Below are 14299 nucleotides of genomic sequence, written 5' to 3'. Positions count from 1 at the left end.
ATCCTGGCTTTAAACATAAAAAAGGGTCAGGGATGTGGCTCAGGTGTTAAGTTCCCCTAGGTTCAATGCCTGGTCTTAAAAAAAAAAAAAAAAAAAAAAAAAAAACCTGCCTGAGGCATAAGAAATTTCAATTATACACACAGATGAGGGTCCCAAAGGCAGCCTGCTGCCCATCTCAGGGTCACACCAGTCAGGGAGCTCAAGCACTGAAGGACAGCCCACTTCTAAGGGAGGACAGAACTGTGAGTCCCTCCCTACCTCAAGATATTACATTCCCAGGGAGTTCTGCAGTTAATCTTGAGCATTATAAGCAAGAAAGGGTCAAGAAATGGGTCAGTCCAAGGCCACCCAGAGAACAGTCATGCAGAGAAACACGGAGGCCTATTTACTCATTTCTCCCAGGGGCTGTGCATGGTGAGGGGTGGGGACAGACTCACATCCTACTTCTGACACTAGAACTGTTTAAAAAAAAAAGAAATCAAAGTTTATCAGAATTTATGTGAGTAAAAAACAATTCACGAATGCAGCAGCATGTGGAACTGGAAGAGCTCTGAGGAGCTCATTTCTGCAGCATGAGGTAAGATTCTACAGGCCACGAAGACAAAGCCCAGGAATCAAAAAATCAGACAAAGCCCTGGCAATAGCTAGGCGTGGGCCATATTTGGGTGCCATCCAGTAAAAAGTCCCCAGTGGGGAGCTGGCTGGCACTCTCTGACTCCACGACTTTTGTTTTATTGTTTACATTGAATTGGGTTTTGATTTGCTTAAATTGGAGCTCCAGTTATAGACAGGCTAATGATCTCCTTCCTTTAACACACAGCTCTCTGAATTTGAGAGGAAGCTGAAGGGGTCCAGCACCCCAACAACAGGTACATGCCTAGAAGCCACCAACATAGGACTGACCAAGTAACCAAGACATGGTCCGTCCTCCTGGGGCAGCAGGGCCAGCTGCAGTCAGACAGGAAAATGATGGCCTGGCCACCGCAGCAGCTCTTCATTCGTCCTGTGCTGACCAGCATGTGGCCCACTCGGTGCCAGGCACTGTTCTAGGCACCTCAGACAAGGTGGGCCAGCGAAGTCCCTGCTGTCCGAAGCCAATTCTAGTTGATGCTGAACATATAGGAAGTGGTGTGAGTTTTACAAAAAAACAGGCCGGACACCCTGTTAGGGGACTGCTAGATCAAGTGGGCAGAGGAAGCCACGCTGAAGAGGGAGTGCCTGGGTTAGACTAGTGATAAGGAGCCTATGAAATAAAACACAAAGATGTGGCCCGGTCGGGGGAACCGGAAGCGCCAAGTGCTTCTGGTGCGAGCTGCTCATTTCTCAATTTTCAAGAAACGGGTACTGCGGGTCGGCATGTTTTCGGTTGGTGCCCAGCACCTGAGGCTGCGCGGAGCGTGGGTGGCGCACCTCCAGCCCCCGGGCCGCACCTGACGAGGCCTTGCACCAGGGAGGGGCCGGCAGGCCGAGCAGCCCCCGAGCGCGGGCGGCAACGATACCCTTGCACTCCCCAGGGTGCTACCTCCAAGCACCACCGACGTGAGCCGAAGGGCGACACGGGAAACCGCAGGGCCGGCCCACCCCGGCGAGGGCCCGGCCTCGCTGCCACGTTCCTGGCAGGAAGACGTCCCCGGCCCCCGCGGGGGGCTCCAGGCACACAAAGGGGAATGTTCGCCTCCCGTCCCGGCGTAAACGGGCTGTCTACCCGCAGGACCCGTGGCCCTCCAGCTCCTGACCCTCCGACCCAAAAGCGCTGGGCCAGAGCCCCACGTGGGGAGGCCGCAGGCCAGACGGAGACGCGCCGCCCAGCACGAGGCCCCGGGGTCTGGGACACTCACGAGCCTCGGGCACCTTCCAAGGCGGGTGCCTGGGACCCAGACCCCTAAGCGACCCCAAACCCGGTGGCACCGCGGTCACGCGCGGCATCTTGGGAGGGCCCCCGCCCAGACACCATCGCGGCCCCACTGGCTGCAGCGGAAGCGGGAGCGCGGTGCCCCGCCGCGCTTTCGTTATGTTGCCGAGCACCTCCGGAGAACACGAAAACAATATGGGTCCCCTGAGCACGGCCGCTCCGACGGCGGCAGCGCGTCGGAAAGCGAAAAGAAAGGCCTACGTATTTTCCAGCGGCTGAAACGGCTCCTGGCCCTGGCGAATCTGCCACTACCCTCGCCGGAAGTGCGGCCCTCCTGCCGGAAGTCGAGCTTCCTCCATTTTGTGGCCCGCCATGGCGGCGGTGTTAAGGTTGCGGCCGGGATGCGGCGCCTTTGACTGAGGGGGTAGGCCAGGCGAGCCATCGGGGACGTCGCGCGGAGCAGCAAAGGACCGGCCCGGACGCCGGGGACGCTGTCATGTACGGCGCGGGCGGGGGCCGCGCCAAGCCCGAGAGGAAAGGCGGCGCGAAGGAGGAGGCCGGGCCCGGTGGCGGCGGCGGCGGGGGCAGTCGAGTGGAGCTGCTGGTGTTCGGCTATGCCTGCAAGCTGTTCCGGGACGACGAGCGGGCCCTGGCCCAGGAGCAGGGACAGCACCTCATCCCCTGGATGGGGGACCACAAGCTCCTGATCGACAGGTCGGTCGCAACCCCCACCCGCCGCCCCTGCCGCCCTCCCCTCCCCCGCCGCGGGTCCGCCTGGCGCCGACGTGGGGTCCTGGCGTCCGGGGGGCGGGATCGCGTCGCCCGCCCCAGGGCTCCGGCTGCAGCCGGCGTCACGCCAGTCGCCGAAGGGATCGTCTCTGCCGCGCCGCGCCGCGCGCCCCGGGCGGCCGCCGGCCACGACGCGCGGTGGAGCCGCGGGGTCGGCGCCACTCCGCGCCGTGCGGCGGCCGCCGGGAGCGCGCTTTTGTTCTCCGCGACGCCGCCCTCGGACCCCGCGAGTTAGCCTGCGGCCGCCCCGGCCAGCAGGACCCGGGCGCCGCGAGCCCTCCCGGGCGGTGGGCGAGGCCCCGCGCGGCCGACAGCCTGCCGCAGCGGCGTCCCTGGGGCTGGGCCGCCGCGGGTTCTCTTCCAGTGTCACCGCCCGGGCCGGCGGAGGGCCGGCTGGCGGCTGAGTGTGTGGTTGGAAAGGGCGACGTACGTGCTGTAGGGTGTTTGCTCCCCGCTCGCTTCCCTCCCTCTCCCCGGGGTGCTGGGATGTCCCTGCCGCTCGGGCAACACTACTTCTGGGGCCCGGACTGAAAGGCTAACCGTGGAATAGTCTCTCCGAGTGAAGGAAGCCGTCGTTTGAGACGATTAGAACTGGATTCTGCAAAGCCCTGGAACCTGACTGTAGGGATGACCTCTGAGCTGCCCAGAATGGACACAGTAATGACCAAATAGGCCTTTTTCCGTCCCTGACATTTCCATTTGGAGGTAGAGCTAGGAAACAAGGACTCCGAGAAGGGAGGGTTGCAGATCAGATTGGCTCTGGATCTGATGCTCCACGCTCTGCTCAGACGTGCTGTGCCTTTGAACTGCCATTTCTATGGAACGATGTTGCCTGAGCTCTCGGGCTTGCTTTCCAAAGTGTGACTTGTAATGTGCATTATTAAAGTTCGGTGAGCGCTGGTGTCTCAGCTCTTCATGCAGTTTCCATGTCATTCTGTACATGATTTGACTTAGATCTCTCAAGACTGGTGGGGAGCAAACACTACACATGTAAATGTGTAATATTTTTAAATAATAATTTACATTTGTAAGTTAAGGAGGTTTATATTAAAATAAATCTAATTTTAAATTTTAATAAAATGCAATAATTTGGGTTCCCTGGTATTTTTGCCACCCCCCCCCCCCAATTAACTTGGTCACCATTACAAAAGTCAGCATTAAAAAATCAGGCCGACTTTTGTCGCTCAATATTTGCTTCTGTGACCCAAAATCTGAGTATTTTAAGTAAAATTAACCGACTCACTCGTTTTCTGACAGTTGTACGTTGACAGCATTTTCATTGAATCTTTTCATGTTAAAAGTATAATAGAAAGTGCTTTTCTTGTCCTTGGGTTGATGAGGGACCTATTGGTCCATGCCAGAGAAGCATGGGTGTGTCCTCATCTGTGTTATTTCCTGGGGTATCAAGTTTAAAAGGAAGTACTGACACGCGTCTTCTAATGGTTTTTGCCTGTTCCAGTGAACCTCCCTACACTGCATGTATATGTCGCTGTTCCTATGTATGTGTGTCTCTCTACCACGTAACCCAGCACTTATTTCCTCAGCCAAGTGGCTAGGGGCGAGAGCCTAGCCAAGATTTTACCTTCCATGGACGCAAGTTTCTTTGATGAAGATCTCTCCTGAGAGTTCGGGACTAGCAGAAAGAAGCGAGGAAATTTCGACCGTTTGGTTCTTACGGATAGGTATTTATGTATTCGGTTTGTGTGAATGTAAGCTATGATATTTAACTTTTCAGAAAAAAAGTTTTTTGTTTTTTTGTTTTTTTACAAGTGGCATTGAATGGTTAATCAAACCATGCACGGTAAGAACTGCTAGTGAGGCAGATGCCATTTACGCTTTAAAGGATTGTCTGCCTTTAATTATGAGTTTTATCGTGCTATACAGTGGAGTTACACTTTTTTAAGATAACTTGAGTTAAACAGTAGGAGAGATGACTAGCCACATGAAGTGTAAGTCTGAGCAGTTTTGCATTTCCCTTAATACTTTTACTTTATTATTTTAAACGGTAAGTACACACATCGAGTGCCACACGCCACCAGCCTAGGCGGTGACTTCTGTGTGCTGACCAGCGTATTCGCATTACAGATACGATGGGCGTGGTCACCTGCATGACCTCTCTGCGTATGATGCTGAGTATGCCACTTGGAACCGAGACTACCAGCTATCTGAAGAGGAGGCGCGGGTAGAGGCGCTGTGTGATGAAGAGAGGTATTTAGCCTTGCATACGGACTTGCTTGAGGAGGAGGCAAGGCAAGGTACTGCTCAAGAAAGACTTATTTCAGCCACAACTTTAAAAATTTTTAAGTATTTAAAAGTTTACTCCCATTCATTTTTTTATACTCACTCTTTCTGATATTATCTTGACAGTACCCAGTGGATTGGAAAAACAGGAGTCTTTGCGTTCTGAGAGGACCTCAGGATAGTTTATATATAGAGCCACAAAGAATTTTCCCAGCTTTTGAGGGCAGACTGGGATTTGAAAAAACAAAAACCAAACTCTTTAACTGTTCTTCTTTAACAGTATCGTATGAATTAAAATTGATGTTCTTGTCTTTGCCTTAACGATCTTTAATACAATTTTTAATCCCAAAATTTTCTCAGCAGGAAGAAATTTTCCACAAAAGATGTGTATTCTGCTTTCTGTGGGTAAACACTTACTGGCAAAAGTATATATTGATAGACATAAAGTGTGCGTTTCTAGAAACACTTTTGCCTCAAGAGAAGGTTGAAAAAATGTGTTGTTTGCTTTATCGATAGCTACAACTTTAGAAATATATGAAATTTTTTCAGTAAGCTTCCATTTTTGTTAACAAAGTTCTTGTTTTTATTCAAGAGGAAGAATACAAGCGGCTGAGTGAGGCGCTGGCAGAGGATGGGAGCTACAGTGCCGTGGGTTTCACTTACGGCAGTGACTATTACGACCCATCCGAGCCAACGGAGGAGGAGGAGCCTTCAAAACAGAGAGGTGAGCAGGCCCCAACTAGAGCACCCCGAGCTTTCGTGGGGCTCCTTCTGGTGGGTGGATCAGCACTAGAACATGAACTGCCAACAGGCAGGTTGTGAACTCAGACTCGTTTTCTGCACTGGATCCAAGTTGCCTGCCCAGGCGGGGGCGACAGCAGACTTCCTCTGGATCCTGTTTCTGGATTGGTAGTACTTGTGGATGTTCTTGCCTTTGTCTGGCAGCAGCAGCAGAGGGTGGGCAGCAGCCTTTCCTTCACGTGGCCTGCTTCTGATTACTCCTCATAGCTGACCTGATGACCAGTGTCCAGTGGAAAGACATCCCTGGAGTTTGTTCACGTAGCACAAGAATTTTAGCATAAGATTAAAGATTTCATATGTGCCTTCCTGGATTAACTCTGGGAACTATGAATATACAAAACCATGCTACAAAGAAATCCAGGCTCCTCTAATACAGCAGGAAATGTCCTTGTCACTTTGTAAGCCCTGGGAGCACCATTACCAATTTGTCACTGCCATCCGCAGTTGTGTGAACCAGAGGCATTAAGGACAGGTTGCTTACATGTAGTGTATTCTGTTGCAAAGGAGAACTTTGGAAACCCATTTAGATGTTGAACAAACTGGATCACATCCTACAGAGACTTAATGTCAGAGCTAACTGAGTCTGTTATTTGGGACTTGATTGGTTTCTGCTTAAGTAATACTCATGAGGCGTTGGAGCAGCCGTGTGGGGGGCCTCCCCAGCCATCCATTGAGGAGTGGTGGCCATGGAGGAGCAGGCACTCGGGCTTTCCTTCCACCTCATACTCATCATCTGGGCAAAAGCATCACACGCACAGCTCTGTTTGGGAACATGGAGAGAGATCCTCCAAGTGAGATCATGACGTGCTGAGCTCAAGACTGGTGGAGGAACTTAGCAGTTTGCATTGGCTTTGAAACCTGATAGTCCCTTTAGTGATCATCGTGATGTGCTAGAAATGTTGCAGATCTAAGAAGTAAATGTGCATTTATCCAGATTAAGCTATTCTTGGAAGTTCTAGATAGTTCCAATGCAGTTGTCTCTTCTCTGGACCACATCCATTATTTCAGTTTGAAACGCATAAGGTTTTTACCAGAAGGCAAGAATACCAACATTTCACAACTGAAGAGTTAAAATGTGTAAAGGCCTCATGTCTTTTATGGCAATAATCTTTAGAAGAGTCCTTTGCATTAACTTCCTAATATTCTAGATCAGGCACAGGCAGCCATGACTGCAGGCCCAGTTCCCGGGTTTGTGTCTGTAGGATTTCATCAGAAGAGCTGAGCTCTTTTGTTCTGTCTGCTGCCAGTTGGGGCTTTGGCAGGCATGAGGCTGAGATAGACCCTGGGCCCACAGAGCCATTTCACAGTTGTCCTCCTGTTCTAGATGTTGTTTCAATGTAATTATTGGGCTGAGAGATAATAGACTTTGTTATATTTTCTAAATTTTGCAAACAGTATATTTCTTCACTTTGCCTTCTGTTAATATAAAATACTCTTTATAAATGGTTATTGGGCTCCTAGGAAACTTAGAACTTGGCATTTTATGTGTAATTTGCACTAATATAAATAAAACACCACCCCCAACACACACAAACACCCTCAAATGGGATTCATTTTGGTACCCAGTACCACTAGCAACCAAGTTGAATGTTGTTTCTTTTTCCAGTATGGGGGACTGAACTTAGGTGCATTCACCACTAAGCTGCATTCCCATCCCTTTTTTTTTTTTTTTTTTTTTTTTTTTTGAGGCAGGCCTTACTAAGCTTCCTAGGGTGGCCTTACACTTGTAATCTGGTTTGCCTCCTGAGTGGCTGGGGATCATAGACAGGGGCCACTGCACCTAAAGTAGAAGATAAAATCAGATTTTTCCATGTCAGCAGAATCTCTAAATATTCCTTGGTTTTTAAAATAACTTACTTTAACACCTTTTAGTATCTGTAACCTTGTGGTGTCAGCCAAAGGCACTTTGACACCTCTGTTTCTGCCTGACCTCACCTCTCCTCTCTCTCATTAGCACAGTATTTTTCATCCTGGTCACAGTTTATTGTCATTAAAGATCCTTTGTTTTAAGTATTTTTTCCAGTGCTGGGGCTTGAACCCAGGACCGTGCACATGCTAGGTGTGTGCTCCAGCCCTCTGCCACATCCCAGTTCTGCATGTGCATGTTCTGATAAGAAACGGCTATTGGAATATGTGAGTCTGTGTTGCAATGGTAGATTTTTACTTTGTGCCACTGAAAATAAAGGCCTGTATGAGAACAGAATGACCCATTTGACCTGTCTATCCCAGGGAAGGCCTTCAACTAGAAGGCCTTGACTTTTCCACATGTCTTAAGGTTACAAAAAAGCTATTTGAAAAGAGAATTTTAATTGCTTTTTTTACTTTTGAAAAATGCAGTAAGAATTGTTTTAAACACATACCCCTGGCCTCCTTCTCAGAAAGGTTCTGAGGAAGCTTAGCTCAGTTGTCACTTGGCTTTTTCTTCCCAGTGGAAGATCTCACAGACCTTGGTTTCTGCTGCCTGCAACTCCACTCTGTTGTTTGGCTGCTGGAGCTAGACAGTGGCCTTGCCAGACATGGGGGGTTTAGGCAGTAGTAGCTCTGCCCTCCACTTACCCTGTCTTTAGTGTGTATAGAAACAGGTGGGGCACAGTTCATCCTCTGTTACAGTTGACTTGCATCTCAGGTGAGAACCCCAAGTGTTCACCTACAGGGACACCTGCTCACAGCTCCCCTAGGTTCATTGAGGAATTAGACTTGAAGAGATATTGGCAGATTGTTGACTTAAGAGGCTGCGCTGTGTGTCATGAGAACGTTTATTTAGATGAGGATTTAGTGTTTGGTTCTTTTATCACTTTTTTGGGAATAAAAACCTAAGTAAAAATTGAAATTCATTAAAATGTTTTTTTTTCTAATTTTGTGCTGATTTTTGTGCATTTCACTATGTCCCTTAGATTGTTAGTCATCTGAATTGTTGATAAATTGGAATATCTTAGAATTCAAGAAGTTTTAATTGTAAGGCACCTTATCTAACACATAGTAGGCAGATAAGGATATTAATAATGAGTAGAATTGAAGTGATATATCTGTCTGTGGGAAAGCAGTAGTTTGCTTGGGTGGAGAAGTCATGATGTTGTTGTTTAGGTTTTTGCAATCGGATGGTCAAGGTTGGGTTGTCCAGGGGGTGGTCACCTTGTCTTGTACCTAGTGCCCCAGAGTCTGCAGGAACAGTGCCAGTTCAGTGCAAATGTGTGTGGCAGGGAGGCTGGGCAGCACAGAGCAAGGATTTTGGCTGAGAGCCTGCTCGGAGTCCAGTGTTCTGCTCTGGCTGAGGTCATATTGGTTGGCTCACACTTCACATGGCCCTTGGAAACCAGAGCCAGGAAATGGCAGGGTTGGGACTGAGGCTGGCAGGATCATCTGCACCACCCGCCTCTTGGGAACTCATTATGTGAGTCTGCTTCAACATGGTGGGATCCTCTCCACAGTGTTTCAGAAGGAGCCACAGAAAGGAAGAGCCCATCACTGCTCTTCCCTGGGTGCTGCATGCAGTTGGCAGGAGGCTTCTTCCCGGTTATTGTTCTGAAGGTCTCAATTTTCTTTTTTTAATAGAAAAAAGTGAGTCTGAAAATTTGGAGGAAAATGAAGAGCCTTTCGTCGCCCCTCTAGGACTGAACGTCCCATCTGACGTGGAGTTGGTACGTATGCTTCTGCAAGCCCGCTGCAGTGGGTGGCCACTTGTTGTTCTTCAGTGCTGTGTGTGAGGGCACAGTGACGGTGCAGCTGCCATTCAGGTGAACCAGGTTGCAGTCATTTGTGAGTTATTGGGGGAAAAGGCCACTTCCTGCTTGCTTTCATTTGAAAGAACGATGAAGGGATTGTAGCAAAATAACTAGGGTAGCTTGTCAGCACGTTGCGTGGACCCCAGGGGCTGTGTGGTTGAGTCCCATGATCTGGACAGCATGGACAGCATGTCAGAGTTGGCGCAGAGTGTGACGAGCACACACTGGTGGAGGCTGCATGCTCAGGGCAGCGTTGCTCAGTGCTGTGCACCCTTCCAACTTTTCCTGGTGTGGTTTTTGTGGGCTCCTGGCCTTGACTCTACATGTTCTGGGTACTCACTTCGTCATGAGTAGCCCTGCACTGCAAGTCCTCTGTAGCTGGTTGTTGGTTGGGTGGAGTCCCCAGGATGGCCCTTGACTCAGCCCAAGGCTTCAGTTGCACCTTGTTGAACTCAGGTCCAGTTATAGTGGCCTTAAAGCCAAGCCAAGGATACTACTTGAGGGATCTCTGTATTCCAGCGCTGTGCCAAGCTGCTGCTTGTGGATTTTCTCATTTGATGCTGATAGCCCTCTGAGATAGCGTTGTTACTCTCCTCCTTGCAGATGAGAAACAGACTTAGGAAAGTCAAGAACTCTGGCTCATGCAGCAGGCAGGAGCCTGCAAGTCTCCTTATTGTATTAGGGGGGTTTGAATGTGGAAAGTTTCCTAAGTGCTCATGCACAACCAAGAGCTTTCCCTTCCCTTGCCTTGCCCTTGCCCTCCACAGCTGGGCTGCAGGTGCTGCACTGCGGGCCCTCCAGGCCTTATCTGTGTCTGGTAGAAGATGATGTCTCTTAATTTCTGCAGTCTGTTGATCTCTGCATGTGTTGCTGTACTGCCTCTGTAGTTCACAGCAATGTGACAGTTCTTGTGTTTTTTCCTGTGACCAAAGGAGATGATCGCCCTCAGTTCCTGCTCAGGCCCAGTGCCTCTCAGGGATTTGTTCATGTCTCCAGCTCTTCCCAACATGGGCTGTGTCTCTGGGTTTTGCCTCGGGTCAGTGCCACTCAGGTTTGCTCCTGTTTCCAGCTTGTGCTGTGGTCAGAGCTGAAATATCACGTGCAGACTGATGACTAATGTCCCCAGACTCCCATCAGCAGGCACTGGCCGTGTTGGCATATCCTGGGTTCCTGAGTGATCACTCTGCAGGAGAGACCCACCAGAATTAACCCTTGAATATCACATTTGTTGTGTTAGCTACAATTCATACTAAAACCATTTGCTTGAGGCTGACTCTAGGGAATATCACTTATTTTTATATGATTTTTAAAGTTTCTACGTAAATATAAACTTAGAAGTATGACAGAAATTTCTTGCTTTAATTCCTATTAAAATATTTAATGGCTGTTGGAATCCTCCAGAACCAAAACACCTGCCACCCAGAGGAAAGCAGGAGTGGCCTCCGTGAGAAGCACAGGCTCTCGAGGGTTAGTTTCCTCCAGCGTCCTCTTGGAGGCCTCTGGAGTGCAGGGTTTTGCCGTGTGGGTGCTTGGTTGAGCCTCAGCTTGGTGTCTTCTGTTTCCTCTGTGGCAGTGCCTTGTTCTTCAGTCATTGTGGTTTCTGACATAGACTTGTTGTATAAACTGCACCCGGGTGTCCATGTTGGTAGGAAACATGGCATGGAAGGCCATGCTGGCCTGTGGTGGCCGTGTCGTGGAGGCCATACGGGGCATGGTGGCCGCATCGAGGACCCGTGCGGGGCTGTGCTGGCCTGTGATGACCCTGTCATGGAGGGTGTGAGAGCCTGTGGTGGCCGTGTCATGGAGGCCGTGTGGGAGGCCGTGGTGGCCGTGTCGTGGAGGGTGTGCGGGGCTGAGCTGGCAGGGTGTTGGCTGTCTGTGAGTGGAAAGGCTGGCCTGGATTCAGGGGGCCACTGGTTGGGTGTGACTTGTTGCAGTGAGGTCAGGCAGTTGGCAGAGAAAGCAAGCACTTTAGGGGGTTCTAGCTCTTAAAAACTTGATGATGTCACAGCACCTGGTGGCTCTGCTTGCCTCCTGCTTAATGCTCCTGTGCCACCAGGAGGGGTCCCACATAGCCCTTGGCCCCTGACAGCTGAGCCTGTAGACTGCAGTCCCCTCAAGTGATCTGATGCCTTTATTTTAGCCTTTTACAATAACTCCGTGTATGTGTGTGTTTTGTGGGAAGTGGGACTTACATTTCCTCCAGATGTGTAACTAGGCAATGGTGTCTTGACATGGCATAGTCAGTCATGTCTTTTCCCAGGGACCTAGACACCCATCTGTCCCAAGTTCCCTGCATTCAGGCCAGCCCTCTGGACCTGCTCTGCAGGGCTGTGTGTGCTGTGCAGCTGGCTGGGGGGAGAGCCTGTCACTTGGCCCATCCCTGCCCACCTATCTCCTCACTCTTCTGAGACACTGCAGATGGCACAGAGCCGGAGCTCCTAAGCCACTGTTCAGTCATGGGACCCAGAGATCTTTGTGATCAACAGTGTGTTCAAGTTTGCTTCTAGGGGACTGGGTCTCAAGAGCAGGGCAGGGGTGGGGGACTTGATTTAGATGGCTACATTCGAGGCAGCTCAGGGAAATGTAGCTCGCAGCAAGCCTCATTGTGCATGCTTCATACCAGGCCCTGTGCAGAGTGCTTCTGAGTTGCTGCTCGCAGTCTTGGTCCACAGTAGATACAGCTGTTGCCCATTTTCCAGATGAGGAGCATAGAGGTGTAACACGAGGCGGGTAGAAACTGCCCTCAGCCGTGCCAGTCAGGCCTGGGGTTCCAGCAGGCAGAGCTCTGCTTCCCTGTTTGGCTGCGGTGTGGAAAGGGGTAGGTGGGCGGGGGCAGAGGCTGGTATGCTCCTGTGGAGCTAGGTCCTTCTCTTTTGGTGTGTGATGGCTGCTGTGTGGGTCGACGGGGCTCTTGTTCCACTGCCTCGCGGGTCTCTCCCCAGTGCCTTGTCTTGGACACTGTGTGGCTCTTTCCTCTCAGTCTGTGCTACTGATGGCGTGGTCCCTCTTTATGGCTGCAGGGTTTTGAGGCTTGCTTTGAATGCTTTCCCACTGAAAATATTTGCCTGTATTTCCTGCTGTTTTGTAGTTTTGTTTTACATTTGAATTGTGACTGAATCTGGGATTTATTTGGGCCTGAAGACAAAGAAAGTATTTTGGGGTTTTTTTCCCATCCCCAATGGAGAAGGCAGCCTGGCAGCTGCCCCTGAGGTTCTTCGCTTGATCCCCACCTAGCTCCCCATCCCTTCTCTTCTCCTGCCACGAAGTCCATAGTTGCCCATGAATGAGGGTTTCCTGACCTTAAATGCCCCCATCCTGCTCCCAGGACTGGCTCTGCCTCTGAATTCTTGCCAATGTGTCAGAGGAGAGAGCAGGCGACCACAGCCTTCCTCTCAGCTCCAGGCTCTCCCAACAGAGGGCTCCCCTGGGGTTCAGAAGGGAAGGACACCCCTTTTATCAGGTCATCTCTGGGACACACATTTACACATGAGCTGTTAGGTTTTGTGGGTTTTGTCCTGAGGAATCAAACCCAGGCACTAGGCATGCTAAGCACATACTCTGCCATTGATCTGCATTCCCAGCCTCTGTCAGCTGTGTTTAAGGTACCATTGGACAGTAAGAGTGATCACCATCTGAAATGGAAAAGGAGTTATCTAAAATCTGCATGATAACGATGGCAAAGAATGACTCTTTTTATCCCCTGTCTACTTTCTCTGGGAACATAGCTTAACCTGTGCTCAATAGATGCTCTGCTCTTAGGGTCATTGTTGCTGTCATATCACCTACCCTTTGCATTTTGACCAATGTGGACATGTTACTGTGTCATTAACAGGCCTACCTTTACAACAGTTTAGACTAGCACATCTGTTTGGTCAGTAGAGCCTGCTCTAGATGGCATCATATTTTTCTTTAAAGGTCATTGTTTGAAGTGATCAATAATTGACTAGTTTATAGATTGTACCATTTTAAAAATTAATTGTAGACCAGGCTCAATAGCTCATGGCACACCTGTAATTCCAGCAGCTCAGGAGGCTGAGGCAGGAGGATCGAAAGTTCAAAGCCAGCCTCAGCATCTTAGGCCCTAAGCAACTCAGTGAGACCCTGTCTCCAAATAAAATTCAAAATCGGGCTGGTGATGTGGCTTGGTGGTTGAGCCCTGAGTTAAATCTCTGGTACCAAAAAAAAAAAAAAAAATTGTATTTAACCAAAGCCAATGAAAAACCTGCATCAGGGTTCATATTTCAGCTCACAGTGGGCCTTTAACATGGAATCTAATTTATTGGGGAATCTAAATACAACTTTAATCATGGGGCATTTATCCTGAAGTGTGAAGGACATTATTAATTCAGAAAAGTAAATTTGAGAATTAAGCCCTTTAAATTTTATGAAGGATGAAGCCCCTAAACTACAATAAGCTTGTTGGATTCTTGAGCACTCTTTCTTTTATTGTTGTTTGTTTATTTATTAATCCTTTGTTGTTATTTTTTATGTGATGATGGGGATTGAACGCAGGGAGGGCCTCATGCATACTGGGCAAGTGCTTTATCACAACTATCTCCCCAGCCCATTAACCACTCATTCTTTTCTTTTTTAAAGAGAGAAAGAAAAAATTTTAATATTTATTTTTTAGTTTTCAGTGGAAACAACTTCTTTATTTTATTTTTATGTGGTGCTGAGGATCGAACCCAGTGCCCTGCGCATGCCAGGCTAGCGCGCTACCGCTTGAGCCACATCCGAAGCCCAACCACTCATTCTTAATGAGAAAAATTTCCAGTTTTATATGCATGGGATTTCCATGCACCTTCCCAGTGCTGATCTCTCTTGAGATACTGAAGGGATTTTGGGTGTGTGGCTCCCAGCTCTCAGCCTGACAGGTTGTGTGTGGGCCAGA

The 14299-nt window shown here is 49.5% G+C and overlaps 1 protein-coding gene across 4 annotated transcripts in view; it reads left to right on the top strand.

The window, feature by feature from the left end:
* Window positions 1-2224: 2224 nt before the first annotated feature.
* Window positions 2225-14299, top strand: part of Sfswap (splicing factor SWAP) — a 64611-nt gene continuing 52536 nt past the window's right edge. For 3 of the 4 annotated variants that reach the window (XM_076838804.1, XM_076838794.1, XM_076838820.1), the window contains exons 1-4: window positions 2225-2566; window positions 4727-4896; window positions 5475-5606; window positions 9236-9321. In XM_076838804.1, the coding sequence (XP_076694919.1) occupies window positions 2349-2566; window positions 4727-4896; window positions 5475-5606; window positions 9236-9321 (606 nt within the window). In that variant the 5' untranslated portion in view covers window positions 2225-2348. Of the gene's footprint in view, window positions 2567-2863; window positions 4897-5474; window positions 5607-9235; window positions 9322-14299 lie in introns of those variants that run through there. The other variant, XM_076838811.1, reaches the window with a different exon arrangement.

The sequence above is a fragment of the Callospermophilus lateralis genome, chromosome 1 (assembly GCF_048772815.1).
Source record: "Callospermophilus lateralis isolate mCalLat2 chromosome 1, mCalLat2.hap1, whole genome shotgun sequence".
NCBI lineage: Eukaryota > Metazoa > Chordata > Mammalia > Rodentia > Sciuridae > Callospermophilus > Callospermophilus lateralis.
Note: the sequence above shows the minus strand (reverse complement) of the source record. Positions and strands in the feature narration are given on the sequence as shown.